The sequence below is a fragment of the Rousettus aegyptiacus genome, unplaced genomic scaffold (assembly GCF_014176215.1).
Source record: "Rousettus aegyptiacus isolate mRouAeg1 unplaced genomic scaffold, mRouAeg1.p scaffold_m13_p_15, whole genome shotgun sequence".
NCBI classification, from domain to species: Eukaryota; Metazoa; Chordata; class Mammalia; order Chiroptera; family Pteropodidae; genus Rousettus; species Rousettus aegyptiacus.
The window spans coordinates 20,859,690-20,878,463 of NW_023416290.1; the positions used below are offsets into that span (position 1 = coordinate 20,859,690).

Below are 18,774 nucleotides of genomic sequence, written 5' to 3' on the forward strand. Positions count from 1 at the left end.
ATAGTTTCATTATGACTTAATTCCTTTATCACGATGTGTCACATATTTCAACAGAGCCCTTGTGGGTTCAATGATCATAGCCCACCTTTTTGGTTCACGTTCTACTTAAAGAAAAGGAGCTACAAGAGTCACTGCAACTTCTCTGACCAAGTGGGCCCTTCCCACCTTGCCAGATACTGCACATGAGGTGGATTTAAAGTTCAGTGAAGCTTTAGTGAGCCCTGATGTTTTTCTTATGAGTAGAATGTAAATTGAGCACAGCTTAGACATTTTGACATTTTGTTCACTTTTAAAGATACATATCAATGACATGAGAAAATGAAACCTTCCAGAAATTGCTGATTTAAGTGAATACCAGTGACACTTGCTTATGGACAAACCCTGAAATTTTAAGTGGTTTATTCCTTGATGATTTGTAAATGCACAGACACCTCCACAATAGTACACATTGTTTTATTCTGTTTAAATCATCATTTTTATTCAGAAATGACAGTCACAAATCAAGTGCACCTAATGTCACAGTTACTACACAGTTAGTTCACGGCCTGAGCAATATCTACATTAACACTGGTGATAAAATGTTACTGCTGTGCTATGGCGAGCACATCCCTCAGTCAGCGACAAGAGTTATCTTTAAAAATCATGATGAAGTTTTAAATGATGACACCAAGGTCAGCCGAGAAGCAACAGGGATTCTTATAAACTATCGGTGGAAGAGTAATTGGTGAAGCCACTTGAGGAAGCAAGTTGCCTTTAGGGAGTCATTTTAAAGAGTAGATGACTGTGTCCTGCTGCCCAGCCACTGAGCTGTTAGGCTTATGCTCAGAAAATCTGCACAGCGGGGCCCAAACTCCAAGCTGGGAACTAACATGCTCCCACTACCACTCAAGAGCGTAAATAAACGGTGTCTGCACACTGAGGTGACGCAGGTGCTGCCACTCACAGTGGTGATGCAGGGACTGCCACACACAGTGTGACGTAGGGACCGCCACACGGTGGCGAAAATGAAGGCACAGCATGGGTGAATTTTAGAACAGGATGCTGAGTGGGACACATTGCTGAAGAATACGTGCAGAGTGATCCTGTTTATAGAGAGTTAAAAACAGTCACAAACATACATTTTAAAAAAATAGGTAATGATTAACCTGTAATGCTTTTCTTTGGGGGACAGGAGACAGTAATCGTTGAGGGGCCGTGAGCTTCAAATATCTCATAAGGCATGCTCTATGTGTGAATGAAAATGATACTCATTTTAAGAGTATTATCTAAACTGCAAATCTATATGTAGCTGTGTACATATTATGTATTTCATAAGATGAAAATCAAAATGATGAATTCAAAAATTACAGGCTGCAATATTAATACCAAGATATTATTTTCTAGGAGAAGAAAAGTAATTAAAAATTTAGACAAATGAATAACTAATTTCACTTTTCTACTAGAGATTTCTCTTACTACTTAAAATATTTAAGTCACTGAATTTAATTTGGGTGATTCTCTTGAAGGTGGAATGATTTCCTTAACTCTATAGAATTTAATAAAATAACATTACAAAATGTCTAGCTTATTGCCCGGCACATCATAGGTGTTCCATATTATTTCCTTTCTCTTTCATAAAAATTACACTAATATACATATATTTGCAATAATGCGCTAGAGTAAGAATGACTTACACTGGAATACTACGGTCTAACCTACCATACACTTTTATATATTATGTATTTTTAACCTAAAATCCCTGAGGTTGTTCAGGACTCTTTCCAATCACTGTCAATAGCAGACTATAGCATCTGTTTGGGCCCTCTCTGTTCCAGCAGAGAGCGCTGTTCTAAGTAACTTACACGGTTTATTCCCTTAAACCTTTACAAAAACCTGTGAGCTACAGAGGTGGCGGGATTATCCTCTGCAGATAGAAAAGGACACAAGCACAGGGCGTTCAGGACTTGGCCCTGCAGACAGCACCAGGACGCCAGCGCCCCTTTCGTGAAGCTGTATCACCTGCCACCCTGTGTTTGAGACCTTCCTTGTGCCAGGCACGGGCACAGACGAGTTCCTCAGTCATCATCTACGGTAAATTTTGTAATTTTTCCCTTTCGAAGATTCAGCAGAATGGGAATAATTACAAAACTTACCTTATGAGATGGTTAAGAACAATTTGACTTGTGTATTACATCAGCATTATGTTTACATACTAATTACTTTAAAACCTTGCTTTAAATCTTTATATTACAAACTTCCATTTTTGAAAAAACTAGCAATCGCTGAAGACAAATGATATATTAAAATGCACAGATGCAGACACACACATCATTACGGATGTTTGTGGCTTTAAAATCAGAAGTTCTATAACTAATAGAACTCAGTGCTATGCTATAACTTTGCAATTTTACTGAGGTTTATTAATATATTATACAGTGATGTCCACTACATAAATTGTATCATCTGCCACTTTAATTTAACAAAGCAGATAAAGATGTAGTTTAAAATTGCCTTGATATGCCTTCATAGAATTGAAAATTTGGTCAAAATCATATAGGGCACATTCCTCCGGCTTCTGTATTGTGGAGCCCAAATCCAGCAGGAAAACACCAGACAACCTCCATCTCTTCAGGCGCGAAATGGAGCCTCATGGAGGACATCCTCAAAAGGAAAAGGACCTTTTAAACATTTTCTGTCCCAATTTTTTAAAATTTAGGATTTGCTTCATAACCTGGAAGATATAACTACATTAGAAGATACAAAATATCAAAAGGCATTTTTAAAATGAAACCCTCATGTTCATAGTTTAACTACACTTTTGGTTCTAAGTCACATAGTTTTGGATGCTTCATTCGCTTTCCACACCACTGGGTTACAATTAGACATTTACTGCTATGTTGTCTGAACAAAGCTGATCCTTTAGGGGAGAGAGAGAAGTCCTCGCAAGTTATTGATTTCTATTATGTTACAAATGGACTTACTATATGTCACTTTTAAGATCCAGCTTACCAACTAAATAGTAACCCCTGTTCATGACCATTTTCTGAGGACACAATATGTGACATAAGACAGATTTGTGCAAACTTTTCAGGCAAAAAAAGATAACAAAATTTAAATAAGCCACACTTTACAATGAAAAGCTTCGGACGTAGAAAAATTGAGCTCAATTTCAGTTTGTGCTTTTTCATTATTTTCTTTTTCTGTGTAAAATATTTCATAATTTATTAAATTTTGGCAAACCACATAACTTTCTTTTTATGTATAATATTATATGCCTATTATTTTTATATCTTATATAACCTTTATATAGAATAATTTAGAATTCTTTAAAAATGCATTCATTCAGCAAACATTAAGGGCTTTGCTTCAGAAATATTTTCTTTCATTTGGCAAAGTGTCCTAATCTTTGGATTGAAAATAATTGTTTTATACATGAATCATAATCAAATTTCTGCAGAAAAAAAATATTTTAAATGGCTGATTATGATAATTTTTAATTTTATTTAAAAATCATATCTCTAAATATACAACAAAATTACAAAAGAATTAATGGGTACTTAAAACCAACAAAGTCATCTGATCATGTACTATGAAAACCAAGTGTTGTTCAATGTCATTATCATCTCGGCGCAATTTAAATAAAACAGATGACATTAACGGAAAGAGCACTGCTGAAGAGTGAAATTAAGGAACAGTGTAAACGCCACTAAAAGACAATTCGCTGCCTCAGGAATGGTTATATCTGAATATTCTTATAGTGGTTCCTTTTGTTCTTTCAGGGTAAAGATTTCTTTATGAAAAATAATGTTTTAAAAGTTAAAGAAAAAATTAGGCACTTTCCCATCCCCCAACTGAATTTGTTGTGAAGAGGGAAGGTTCTTATTTTGGACTTGTAATAATTTGAGTCATTCTGTAGAGATAAGACCACAGTATATATAAATACAGGAATAACTAGATTCTGCTTTATTATTTCTGAAATTTTGACTAATTTGGAACAATTCTTATTCATACTATATATGTACAATTTCATGTTTACGGAAAATAAAGTAACCACTACTAAAGAAAGGAGCTTATATGAATGCAGGATAGTAACATTTTAACAAAATTAATTAAATGATAATAGCAACAGTAGCTATTTGTATTTTAAGAAAAAAACACAAAACATCTCATATTATTTCAGTGCCTTTTGCTTTTGTTTGAATAGATATTTACTCGTTACTCTCTACAAAGAGACTGTAGGTTATAATGTAATTAGTAGGCAGGCAAATATTTAAATAGCAAGCAGTGAATAAAAAAACCCTATTTTTTATAGAAAATAATACCTGTTTCACACATGGGTATAATTTCTATCTTCACAGCTTATCTGGATGTCCTCTAAATGCACAAGCCATCAAAAAGGGCAAGGCCTCGGAAGAACTAATGACCATCAAGCTCAAAGCAAGTGGAGGTAAGGGCTCATGGCTGGGTTCACCATCCCCACCGAGGTCCAGACCGCTGCTTCCCTAAGGGTTCTACGTGTCACACTGTACCCTATGCAGAAGGTGTAATTTTAATATACAAGAAGGAAGCTTTTCTCACGATTCAACTAAAACTGTAATTTTATCTAAAAACAATAGCTTGGTTTTTCCCCCTACTTTTTCATAAGGATCTCCAACAGAGAAAATCACATGGAACTGTGTCCTTCAAAATGACAGTTGGCATGAGCACACTCGTGTATGTGTGCGTATGCGTGTGTGTGTGTGTGTGTCTGTGTTCCTCGTGTAAGCCCTCTACCAAATCTCAAGAAACACAATTTCTGGCATCTCTGTTTGAATCTTTAAATTTTGTTCTATATTCAAAACGATGTTGTCATGGCAAGCCCAGATGTATTTCCCTGTATAATTCCCTAGTGTCAGCCCCTGATCAAATTTAACGTACAGCTTCTGTGCTCTGTATTCGTATCCTCCAACTTTTCTTTAAACTCTTCAGTGCTTTTCTTAAGATTTCTCATCAGCATTATTTCAGGCATGTGTTGTTTTCCATCGCAGATCATTCTACGGCATCTGAGAAACAATAGCAAAGCAATAATTTTACTTTGGAGAGTTTATTTGATGGTGTTTGCGGCACGTGACTAGAATCGAGCTGGAGACTTTTAACTGTTGTAACTTTATTTCACAGAAAACATTGCTCAATCATTTTAATTTGTGATTTTTTTTAAAAAAAAAATGAAGATATGCAATATCCAAGGAGGGAGGCACTCTTGATTTTCCTACTGTTTTCCTCTGAGTCTGTCAGACACGTTATTTAAGTGTTCTCCCTCCATGGCGCTAACTTTTAAGAGCTGAGGGAGGTCAGCACACTTGTGGAGGAGAAAACAAGTGTTAGGGACGAGTCTGTACTCTACATTCTCTCCAAAGTCCAGATGCTCAGTAAACATGCTTTCTCCAGCTGCTCCGATTGTTCCTTGGAAATATTCCCCACTTCTCAAATGCCTCTTAGCACATTTTCAGTGAAATTGGCACCATTAATATTTATTTACACATCACCTTATCTCAAACAACTTTTAAAGAGTGGGGAGTACAAAGCTACATTTACCAAGAAGAAAGCTACTTAAAAATTAATTTAAAAAACTGAGACAAAATAAAATGATAAGATGCGACATCCCTGAGGATAACACAATAAATGTGTGAAGGAAGCCATTTCACAGGGGGTCAAAAAGGATCTCAAATTTGACTTCCAGCTCTTTAGAAGCTAAAGCCAAAGGGGAGTATAATCACTATGAGAATCATGCTGTCAGTAAATAAATTCAGAGCAAAACTTCCTAGAACTGACCCCATGAAGAAATACTTCCTATGAGTTTTTATTATGTGAGCACCCACACCTAAACAGTAGATGTCATCTAAATCACAGACGCTTCCTAATAAAGATAAAAACAAAACAGTAAGCCGGTGGCTTTACAGCATATGATAATGAAGCTTTTATAAGGGGCCAGTGTGGTGTGGGCTAGTTATGCGCTTCTGATGGTCTGTCTGAACCCACTCGTAGACTGTTACAGTAACCAGGGAGAAGCAGGAGTGAGCACACACCTTCTGGGCCCTTTAGAAATCCAACATCTTCCGCTGAGCTTTTCAAGTCTGTGGAGCATCAGTGAGATGGGTGGGACATGCTAACAAGTGCCTGAAGTGCAGTTATTCCAGGTGGGCCAGGAAACCAGAGTACATGTTTTTATAATCTAAGGAGCTAGGGCCTGATGCTAATATGAAGATTGAGAATTTCTAAAGATTTTTGCATGAAAAAAAATCCACCTAAGTTCAGGTCAATGGTCAGTTGAGGGTCAAGAAGGAACTAAAGTGATCAGAGGTCTGCTCTGAGAGCGTTCCATCCTCATCGCCCCCTACCTTAAAGCCTGGCCATAATAATTATTTCCTGGATGATCGAATCATAAAGCAGGTGTAAGTCAACCCTCCCTTAGTCATAAAATAATACATCAAGTTGCTATAAAATATAAAGTGCACATGACTTTAAACTTCTTAGTATATTTTGTTAAATTAAATTAGATGCAAATCATTCATGTAGTTGGTTGAATTTGGTAACATGTTGGGAGAAGATTACCTACAAACCAATTAAAACATGGAAAGTCTATATCAAAAATTTTATATTAATTTTAGGAGAATTAATCTTCTGTTCCACACCATTGCTATAATTAAATTGCCACCAATTTTTAAGACTATTACTGGTCCTTAATAATAAAAGCAGATCATCAGTGCATGAATAAATGCTTGCCTTTCTAGTCTTTGTGTGGATAAGTAAAAATTATGATGGTTGACCAATGTAGATGTTTTTACATTTAGTGTCCTTCTAGTTCTTCCCATGTAACAAAATAGTATGTTCTAAATATTTGGATACATCATTCTTTTCTGGATATTTTCTTCACCTAGTTAGTACTAAAAATAGTCAAAATTATGTTAATTCATTTCCCCTAAATAAAAACAGAAGTAAAATTTTAGTCTATAAACCAAATATAAAAATAAAGATTCACTCAAAAAATATAATAGAATTTGTTCAAAATAAAATAAAATTGTTTCATTTGTATAATATAAAAAATAACTACTTAAAGTCCCTTATAAGTTGAGTACACCTGCTATTTACATATATCTACATAACATATTTATATAGAATATAAAGACAATTTTGTTATAAATTACATAATCCTTAATTATGTACTTCAGATTAGTATCGTCAAAGTTAGAATTATTGAACGAAGAGAAAGCATATGTTCTTGCTTTTGAATAGGTGTACTCTATAAAGAAACAGGGCCATTGAATAGTTCAGTAAAACATTTACTGGAAAGTTGATACAGTTTCTTTAATCAACAACACCTAGCTAGTCTAGCCTTCTATGTCAGTGTATCTATAATGGAACATTAGTGCACACATTTTACTGACACTTTTGAAATAGATTAAATATCGTGTAAAGGTAGCATTACAATGGTTAAGAGAACACATGCTAGAACCAGAAAGCTTTTGTTTTGAATCTGAGCTCCAGCAGCATACTAATTACCATCTTCATGCCTTGGTTTTCCCATCCATGAAATAAAGTACTACATCATAGTATCCTTAAGAGAATCAAATGAGTTAATATTTGCAAGTACAGTGTGACATTCAAAATTGGTATCATCCTCCCAGCTCCACTCAACAGTGAAGCCAAAAAAGGTGTATTATTGAGAGGAGTATCTCGGGGTTTCCGGTAAGGTAATATTTTCACAGAAAAAAAAATGACAAAAAGATTGGCTGAATTTGCTTCTTTGGATAAAATATCTCTCCAGTTCCCAGCAATCACAGTGAAAACATAGTTCACCCATTTATTAATTTCATGTCATAATGTTTCTTTTTGAGGTCCTTCTCCATAGGCTTCGAGGTACTTTTTGTTATTAGGCATCTTCCAAATGGCCCCATCTGGATTAAGAGGCATGAGTGTCTTCACTGGCTTGGACCTCAGGGAAACATAAGCCTTACTAGACCTCAGTGCCAAGAAACCAAACTCTCAAAACAGTCTCCTCACAAGTATCCATAACTTAGCCAAAACTGAACTTATCAGTTTTTTGCTGCAGGTTGCTGCTCCCTGACTCTTCCTCATCCCAGAAACACCACTTGCACCCCAGCTGCTCAAACAGAAATGAAAGTCGCCCTTGTCTCCTCCATTCTCTCATTCCCTTCCTTCAACCCATCACAAGTGTTGCAAATTCCACCTTCAGGTTTTGCCTTGAGTCTATTTCCAGTACTCCAGCTCCCACTGTTGTGAGACAAGGCGTCATCTCCAGCCAGGACCCAGGCGATAGTCTCCTAACTGGTTCTGGCTTCTGTTCCATCTTCCCTTCAGTCCAAGCTCTGCTCAAAACTCTGAAGTATGCTTTTAAAAAGTCAGCCAAAATCACATCACTCCCTGCTTAAAATCCTTCACTAGCTCCCATAACACTTAGAGTAAACCCAAGCTCCTTGTGAGGTCCCCACCTGACCCATTCCCCTTGCTCACTGGGCCTTCATTCACAAGGGCCTCCTTACAAAAGTCCTGGGAACATTTTCTTCCCACCCCTTTGTGCTTTCTGCTTGCTCCACCCGGAATGCTCATTTCACCCACTAGCTTGTCAGACACATACTCTTTCATATAGGAAAATCCTCAGATTAAATGAGGTTTCCCAGTGAAAATCTTCATAGTACCCTGCTTGTTTCCTTCATGGCTCTCCTTATTTTATATGTTTTCTTTGCTTATTGTTTGTCTCACCAGATATTAAGAAAATACCATTTTTGAAGTGGAATTTGATTCCAAAGAGATAGAAATAAAAAAAACATATGTCAAATAAATATAGCACTGAAAATACCCATTTAATTGAGACTCTGTTCTCCCTGAAGCTGTTGGAAACAAATATTTCAATCCTTGTTGTCAGAGAGAAGATTTCTCTACCAGCCACTAAAATATGGTGCTGAGAACTCAGTACAATTCTCCAGATACAGCAGGCTTGTGCAGAATAAGTCCTGTGTCCCAATATTTCCGTTAGTGTGGCCCTGGATAATTGTTTGTTTTCTTAGTAGTGTGTCACACTTGACTTAGTTGTGGGTTTGCTTTTCTTTATTAAATCTCAAAGCCCAGAATTAGATGACTCTTATGACACACTCTCTTCAGTGTCCATGCGTGGCCCACTTTTATTCAGGTAATTAGTTACTTAAAATTAAGCAAGAAGTAGCTACAAAACACCCACCTGTTTATCACACTGTATGAAATTTTCAGGGCTTACATTTTCCTCTTAATATTGTGTTAGTAAGAGTCATCCATTTTGTTTTTGATGAGTGGGTATCTTGTTTCCAGGTTGTACTTTTGCAAACGGTATGCTACATATGTCTTGTAAATGCTTCCTATTATACATGTACAACTCTTTGTATTAGGTGGGTACCTAGGATTGAAATTGCTGGGTCATAGAGAATGTGAAGTTCACCTTCAGTAGTATTCCAAAGTAGTGACCCCAGGAAAGTATAAGAGCCTAGATCTCTTTTAAACAAATTGCCAAGTCTTCCCATCCTGCTGTCATGAAATCAATCTTATTAAATATAAATACAAAAGTTTATGTTTATCCCACTTAATTGGTATTTCTTTGGTTTAGATTCATTATTCGAGACTGTTGAGATCACCTTAAATCCTAATATGGCATCCTTAATATTAACTACCCTATCCACATTTTAAAAATCTTTAAAATGTATTCATATTCCTTTTATAAAATAGTGATGGGAAAATAACTCCTGTTCATTGAGAGCCTGCTTTATGTTCAGCACTTTATATCTTATTGCATCAATTCTCACCACATAGATTTTAGGTCTCTTTTATAGACAAGGAAACTGAAGCACAAAGAAGTAAGTTTCCCAACTTAAAAAATACGAGTCAAGGCCAGCATTCAAATTTCAAAGCCCATGTTCCTTCTCTTAGATTGCATTTGCTCCTTATCCAAGTCCATGAAGAGAACTCAAATTACCTATCCCTGGACTCTGACCCACCTGCCAGCACCCCAGCTATGCTTCTATAATGGCTCATAAAGTCCCCCTCAGTTAACAAATGTATAATTAATCAGCAAAACTCATGTCTGAACTGTCACTGCAGCATTGTATATGAGAGAATGTATGAGCTTTGGGATTCGGTCTCCACTCTGCCTCTTACTCTGGACTTGGGCAGGCTACATCACCTCTGACATTGTTCACCACGGCCTCAGTTAACCTAAGGCTCACTGTCTTCATATGTGAAAGATGTATGCTGGAACATACTCCTTAGGCTGCAGTGAAGTTTAAATGAGAAAACATTTATGAACGTGTCTGCGGCACACCTGGAGCATAATGGAGCAACACTGAATGGTGCTACTTTGATATTCCCTTTTTTCTTACAAAGAATTTAAATATTGTAACTCTTTTTTTTACTCACCTTTTTAGAATCTTGTATGTGGGTTTGGGTAAAAAACTCCACATTTCAAACTAAAGCCTAACTTTCACTTCACAAACCACAAATTAGATGTAAACTGACTCAGATTTGTCACATTTTCACATTTTCGATTTGAACTAAAATAGTCTGACTCTTTACAGGTATAGAGAGTGATGAAGAAATTAGACATTTGGATGAAGAAATAAAAGAACTGAATGAATCCAACCTTAAAATTGAAGCAGATATGATGAAACTTCAGACGCAGGTAAACAGAAAGTTCTCTTCATGGCAATCATCGTCTTGAGTGGAGGCAAAACATTTAACTGTTAAACCTTGTAATAATAATAAAAAAAAATCTGCTATCTTTCAATGAATATACTGACCATGTCTGGATTACATAAATACTGTAAAAATGTAAATAGGTGGATTTTCTGGGTCATCCCCGATCCGTAGCTCGAGTGTTTGCTTTGGGTGCACCAAAGGCTTTATAAGCAAATAAAATAAATCATCCTATAATTACAGAGTCCTGTAGAATGTGTGGTGCTTTAGAAAAATTGTCATGAGACGATATGAGAGTACTTATGTTTATTCAAAATCCACGTAAAACAACGCAACTTTTTAAATTTAATTTGTCTACAACACATCTGAAAGTGTCCATTTTTGTTAGAAACATCTTCTGAGATTTTCTTGAACGGATTCTTTACCAAAAATCCAAGCAATTTCTCAATTCTGCATTCTAGTTTGTAATGTCTGCCCCATCCCTGATTAAATTTATCCAAGTGGAAATTAAAAGTTCAGGCTAGGACTTTTTAAAACACTAATCATAACATTATTGCAACAAGTAAGAGGGAAAATAATAATTAGACCAAGGATGGGCTGAAGTAGATTTCTCTCTTCTCTTCTTTCTTGAGATGTAAGATTTTTAGACCACTGTGGTGACTGACTCTCAGAAGTCCTCATTCACAGGACTTTAAGACTGAAGGTTTCAGTTCATCTGAAACACGGGTTTGGTTTCCTTACCCAGCGTGACCGTCATAGTTTTCCATTAATAGCGATCAAGTCTACAAATAGAGCTTGATGCCTTGGTTTACAGATTGTAGGAACTCTTCTTTAGAACCATTAGCAAAGAAAGCAAAGGCCTCTGCTCTCATGGAACTTAAAGTCTAGAAGGGGGTGGCAGACAATAAAAAAAAAATCATAAATTACAAATTGTATTGCACGAGAGAAGGGGAAAGGGGAGAGGCAGCCAGATTTCAATATAAAACAGGATAGCCAGGCAAGGCCTCAAGAAGAAGAAAAAATTTTGGCAAGGACTTCTGGAATTGAGGGAATTTGCCAAACAGGTATGGGAAAGAGTGTTTCCAAGAGTAAAAACAGCAATGCAAAAAACCCTATATCTTAAGAAGGCGCAGAGTTTTGAGAAATAGAGCAAGTGTGGCTGCAGGTGAGTGATGTATGGGAATCAAAGGAGATGAGTCCTAGAGGTAACGCATGGAGCATCCTAAGCCATGTTAAAGACCTCGGTTTTTATTCTGAATGTACACAGAACCATTGTGGGGTTTTGAGTCACGGGTTAACGTGATCATACTTGACCTGCATCTGACTCACATTTTAAGAGACTCATATTGGTAGCTGTGTTGAAGATGGGCCAAGAATAGATTTCAAGGGTCAAAGCCACATGCAGAGCCACCCATGAGTAGACAGTCAGTCACTCTTGTGGCTAGGCCCGTGTGACAGCAGTGCAGGTGGAGACAGTCATCCCATCCCAGATATTTTGAAGGAGGATCCCAGTGGACTTGGAGTGTGAGAGGAGGAGAACCCCAGGGATACCACGAAGGCCCAGACAACATGCAAGTTGCTACTGACTGGGAAGGAGGGACTGCATGCGGGGCAGGTGTGAGGAAGAAGCTATGGTTTGCTTTTGAACTTAGTGAGCTTGAAATATCCATCACATAGCAATGTGGAGCTGTGGTGGAATCTGCAATTAGTGGGAGAGGCTGAGCTAAAGATATGCCTTTGGGAATAAAATTACGAAATTCTGAGCAACATGACAGGGTTGCACTTTGTGAAGAGAGGGTGCAGGGTATGCATTCCTTGGCATTTAGATTCAGCTGATGCATTTTCCTTCAGAGAGAAAACTTTTATACTCCTTCCAAACTTTACTTCTCATGTTCTCAAGTTATTTCCATTTCAGATCACATCTATGGAGAGCAATTTAAAGACAATAGAGGAGGAGAACAAACTTATAGAGCAGAACAACGAAAGCCTGCTAAGGGAGCTGGCAGGTCTAAGCCAAGCCCTCATTTCAAGCCTCGCCGACATCCAGCTCCCACAGATGGTAAGTCCAAGGCCAGAGCGTGGCTGCAACATTCCAAGTGTTTGCAGTGTTAGCATGCAGTTACCAACAGGGCTGCCAGGCAGACAAACCTAGTTTTGAGGAGACCCATCAGCAGTCACCAAGGCATCATGCTTCATCATATATGACTTGCAATAACCTCCCTCACCAGGAATATGATAGACATATACACTTAAATTACAGGGCTAAGAGTGTCTGATATTGTAGGAGTTACTTAAAGATGAGGGTTTATTTGAAATTTATTTTATAATGTAATATGAAAGTTGGAAGCCAAAATTCCCTGGCTGAAAAATTAGTTTCCAAACAGAAAACTTGCAGAATCTGAGACACAGCCATTTGCATCATGTACCCAATTCAAGAACAGTAGAAAAAAAAATTAACTTGGTGCTTTCTTTATACTCGGTATAAAGAATATACTCAAGTTCCCCTCACATAGAATGAAAAACACCAAAGTGAATTAAAAATATCCTTTTTCTCCCCCAAAATCTAAACACATATTTGAAGTATGTTAACTATTTAAAATTTATAGAAAATTATTTTCTTTACATTTTCATAAATATAATAAACATTTAAAACAGAAGCTGCATTGTTGAATACCTTTAATTTACTCAGCATGTGTATTTTTAGAACAAGTTTTCTAAAGATGAAAATTTTATATATAGAATGATTTTAAAAAGCAGCTATTTAATGAAGAAATATGATTGGTTTCCTAAAATATAATAAGTCCCTCAATTTACCCAATTTTCTAGCATAGAGCTGCCATCTTAACCAATTCCAAATGTCTTTTGACAATAAATATAAATCAACAATTTAAAAAAATTAATAATGTAATAAAGAACACAAAGGAAAATAAAATAGTACTTTGTGGCCACTATTAAGGTAATTATCAGAGATTATTAAATTATTATATTATTTATTATTTGTCTAATTCATACTTCGAATTTATAATCCTTAATATTTTTTCCTAAACCACTGTCATAAAAATAATCATTGCCATACAAGATAACTTGTACTTTGTGTAGGTACGTTAGTGGTGACTTTTAGGGCTAAACACACTACATGTTCACAAAGGTACCAAGGACCGAGCATTCTACAGTTGAGGAAGTCGAGGCACAAAGAGTTCATGTAATTTGATCAAGGTTCCAAAGACAGCACAAGTCAAGTGGGCCTGGTTTTACAGTGTGGCCTTTATTTACTCTGCCACCTGGGTCCTGGTCCAGTTAAGTGACTCTCCGAGAAACACATGACAATCCAAAAACAGAAGCTAAACGGAACAGAAAACAGTTACACAACACTAATAATTTAGAATAGTACTTTGCTGAGCACAACAAAATATTCTTCAAATTTAGAAAGTCTACTTTCTAAATAACAACAATACTATCCTTTATATATACAGTATTTAAACCTTTAAAAGTCTTTTCTTCCAAGCATCTTGTGAACTAAGGCATATTCATGTTTTCATAAAGATGGGAAAATGGAGGCATCAAAGAATGTTTGAGTAGCATTCCTTTTTGTCATTCATTTCCTTTCACACAGCATCCAATTTCTACACATCGAGGGTCTATTTTCTTTGAAGCACCACATTAGGCAAAGGAGATACCAGAGCACACACAGAAAAAATAAGGAAAGAGCAGACTCTGACTTTGCGAATCTCAAATTCTACCTGGAAATACAGATAGAGAAATTAAAAAAAATAAAAAAGTATATTACAATGATGCTGCAAGATTGCAAGGGACGAAGAGGTGTCCGAGGGTGAAAGAGGAAATTTTCCATGAGAGAACTGGTTAGTGAGCAGCTTGCTCAAATTTTAAATTCCTTATCCAGCCCAGTGTTGTCAAAGGAAGCATCTGGTATAAGCAAGCCTTCTTCCCCAGCATTGCTGACATCCACCTTCTGTGTACAAGAGGTCTGTTTTATGCTGAGTATATGCAATTGAAGCTGAGACTGCCTCTCAAGAGAAATAATTCAGCTTTGAGGGATTCAACTCAGCAGCCAGACATCTACATTATGTGGCTCCACACTGACCACAAAATATTGTACAATTACATTAATCCCATTAATTGAGTAAAGAATGAACAGGTGACCCTAACACACACTGTCTCTTTCCCTCTGCCAAGACTCCAGCAACCGTATATATCCTTACCTTCCTTCCCAGACTCCGGAGTCACTGATATGCTTCCGTGTTATTTGGTCCTCCTTTTGCCTCAGCCTGAATCCCTGTGATTGGTTCAATGTGTTTTGTCTTCATTTAGGGGCCTATCAGTGAGCAGAATTTTGAAGCATATGTAAATACACTCACAGACATGTACAGCAATCTGGAACGGGACTATTCCCCGGAATGCAAAGCTCTACTAGAAAGTATCAAACAGGCAGTGAAAGGCATCCACGTGTAGGACCGCAGCACTGCCAGGCAACAGAAATCACCAACAGCAGTAAAACCGATGGATCTGCTAGGGGCTCCCGTGCTACTAAGGCATGTAGGTTGCCATATCGTATTTACACTTGCAACATTGCACTAATTTTTCCCCCCAGCTGACATAAAAAAGAAAATTTATGATAGACTCAAAGTAATGCTGTCAAATATTAGATCTTATTTATTTTCATATGTTTTCCTTTTATTTCTTCATTGCACTCTTTTTTCTTTGTAAAGTATATGTAAATTAATGTGACATTTTTATATTTTATTTATTTCTAATCAAAGAGTTTTTTATTTTTTAACTGCATTTTGAAGTCTGCCATATTTTTACAAGTGTGTTTGTTTATTTTCCAATAGAATTTAAATAGAAATGCTATTCTCAAACACATATCTTTCTGGGTTTAAATGAGAAAACAAAAAGGTATGAAGGAAACCCTTGTCTGAGGACTGCACTAGGCTCCAGTTTGATTTTGTTGCACACTTCTTTCCCCTCTCTTTCTCTGACGTTTGTGTGGGTCAGCCGGCCTGTGGTAAGGTGAGACACAGGGAAGGAAGAGGAAGGTAAATGGCGCCCACTAGTGGGCGGTGCGCTCTCACAGAAGCACACTATACTGGGAAAGCCTGCTCAGAATTTGTTAGCAATAATTAAATACAGCAATTAGCAAAGTATTGGACTTGGCTGTACCATTTCGGTTAATATGAATTATTTATTTGAAATGTTTTAAAGAAACATAAGCCTTTTTAGTGATGCAGATTTGTCTGTTTGTTTTTCAAGTCATATCAGATAGTTGGCAACCCTTCTTCCAAGATAAGAAATAAGATTTGATGTGACCAGCCAGGCTTTCCGGCCATATGTTGGTACAATATACAAGTGACAATATTGATGTAGATTTGTACTTAGCAAATACAAACACATCCAAATGGAAAATTCTGTAGATACTATATCCCCTGAAATAGCATTTATCTTACTGGGTTGACTGGAAAGGAATGGAAAATATAGTAACACATGAAAAAATACTATTTCTATCCGAACATGGTCTTACCCTCTTTGGGCAACAAGACAACTTTCGATTTGATCCAAATCTTTCTGTAGAACTACAAGTGCTGCAAAGTAGACACACACAGGCATATACCCCAAAATACACACTCACATACACTCACACACACTCACACACACATTAAATTGAGCCTGCAATCTTGAATTTCTGAATGGGTCACAGGTTAGTAGTTGCTATAGTAAAGGCAATGTCTATTTCAGGGATTGTAAAGTAGTTAAGTATTGTTTCAAAAGTTTTTTTATATTTATTTTTTTTAAAAAAAAGGTATAGACAACCAGCTAAACTGCCTTTTTGGTGTGCACACACACCTCGTGTGCAATGTGCCTCCGTGTAAATGGACACTTGAACTTAGTGTGGGCTTAATTTTCTGTTCTATAACAAAAGTGTTTATTTTTTATTAGCCTCATGGATATGTAGATTGAATGTGATGGCACTCACAGGCTTGATATATTCCACTGTTATTACTGTTACCTGCACAAATGAAAAGTAATATCGACAGTAATTCTGCTTCCATGCCACTGTGGTCATTGTTATGTATTAAGTGGGGCTTATCTTTGGTTTGGGGTTCATTTGAACCCTTATATCTTAGTTTAGTGAAAATGAGATGTCTGTTCTTAGGTAGGAACGGTGTTTATTTAAAAATCAATTTAAAAAGAAAAAGAGCTACCATATGTGCTGTCTATTATAAATGGGACACCAAACGAAATTTTCTATTAAAGTTATGTACTTGCAAACATTTTGCTATACGGTACTTGATAGATGCATACAAATGAGTTCACTTATTACAAAGACAAACGTTTAATTTGCTAAATATTTTAACAAGTTTGTTATATATTTTATTTAATTTAAAAGAAATCTCTTACCAACCTATGTATTTATTATTATAATTTACTATGACTTCGGGTTAATTTATTTGTGTTTGTATAGTTTGAGCAAGATGTTTTGTGAAGTACGTTTGTATTTATTTGCCTCCTTTGTACTTGATGTATTTTGTAATGTGCACTGAATTACTTTCCTTTCAAATATGTTAATGATCGATACTATAAATTGGGTCTTTTGTAAACAAAAAAAAGGGCAATGATGTTTGCATTTTTTTTTTAATTTCAAGTAGTTTGTTTGTATACTGTTTCTTCAAACAATTAATATTTCTTACATCAAAACAACAAAATTGTGTTCAGTGCTGTACATTGGTGTATGGTAGGAAATAAAAATTGATAATGAGTTTTGCTGTGATCTTTCTCAAGCTACTATACAGACTGCTGTTGCTATCCCATGAAAAGCGCTGTCTCCGGGGTGCCCTGCTGGAGTCTGCACCCCCGAGTCCTTGAGCAGTTCTGACCATTCTGGTTCTGTCAATGAGTCTGCTTGACTTATTCTTTACCTTATGTAGACAGGATTTTTTGCCAGTTGACAAGTCGTCATAGCCTTTGATTTGGCATATACCTACAGATCGCGAGCAAGAATTTCACCTAGATCTAGTGAGAAATAAAATATAGTCCCCACTCCCTGATTCCAAAATTGTTGTGGATGTATCTGCATAGTCAGTCAAGTCAGTTGAACTTGAATTAAAGAAAAATAATGCTTATTCCTTTAAAGCACCTCTTTTACTTCTGTTTTTCCCACCTAATGCCAGCCAGTTAACTTAATATTCAAGCTTTTGAGATAAGTCAGGCCGAAAGGACAAGAACCGTATGATTTCACTCATATGTGAGATATAAAACAAAAAGCAATGAATGAACAAATAAACATATGAACAAAAAAAAAACCCAAAAAACAAAAAACAAAAAAAACAAGCTCATAGGCAACAGAATGGTGGCTACCAGAGGGAAAGAGGTAGGTAAAGGACGAAGGGGGTAAAAAGTAAAAAGGTGAATATGATTACAGAAGGAGACTAGACTTTGAGTGGCAAGCAAACAATGGAGTATACAGATGTGCTATAACAGAGTTGTATACCTACAATTTATTTAGTGTTATTAACCACTGTTACCCTAATACCTTTAATAAAAAAAAAAAAATCCAGTTTCTGCTCAGATTTACACATTTCTAGGACTGGTTGACATTTATACTCAATGTGGTAAAACCCATGTAATTCATGTAATAAAGCAAAATTGGCTGAAGGGAAGTCTGTGTCCTCAGAGGAAAGCCAGGGTACTTGGTTAGATCTTTATGTAACGAGGGTTGGCACACAGCAGCCAACCCACAATATAGCTTGCTTTTAGTCACCAAATTTATTTTTATGAGATGTATATATGATACACCCTGTAAAAATGGATCACAAGAAGAAAATTTGCTCAGCCGACTTCTTAGCTTACCCTTTGCAGAATATGTGCATCTTGCCCTGAATGGGATTTTACATCAATGAGTAGTGTCTAAATTCCTGTCCGCCAACATGTCAGAACAGTACCAGTTCTATTAGAAATAAGAAGATGATGAGTAAAAATCATATATTGATACAACAGAGGTTTAATTAGAAGGTATTTATGCCAGGTTCAGTTCCTGACTTCCATGTAAGTTCAGCCTAGAGGGGA

The 18,774-nt window shown here is 36.4% G+C and overlaps 1 protein-coding gene across 2 annotated transcripts in view; it reads left to right on the forward strand.

The window, feature by feature from the left end:
* LOC107518244 (ST18 C2H2C-type zinc finger transcription factor) overlaps positions 1-17,467 on the forward strand; it is a 124,248-nt gene extending 106,781 nt beyond the window's left edge. The window contains exons 19-22 of one of the 2 annotated variants that reach the window (XM_016159738.2): positions 4,338-4,426; positions 10,578-10,681; positions 12,611-12,754; positions 15,025-17,467. In XM_016159738.2, the coding sequence (XP_016015224.2) occupies positions 4,338-4,426; positions 10,578-10,681; positions 12,611-12,754; positions 15,025-15,165 (478 nt within the window). In that variant the 3' untranslated portion in view covers positions 15,166-17,467. Of the gene's footprint in view, positions 1-4,337; positions 5,095-10,577; positions 10,682-12,610; positions 12,755-15,024 lie in introns of those variants that run through there. The other variant, XM_036232851.1, reaches the window with a different exon arrangement.
* The last annotated feature ends 1,307 nt before the right edge of the window (positions 17,468-18,774 follow it).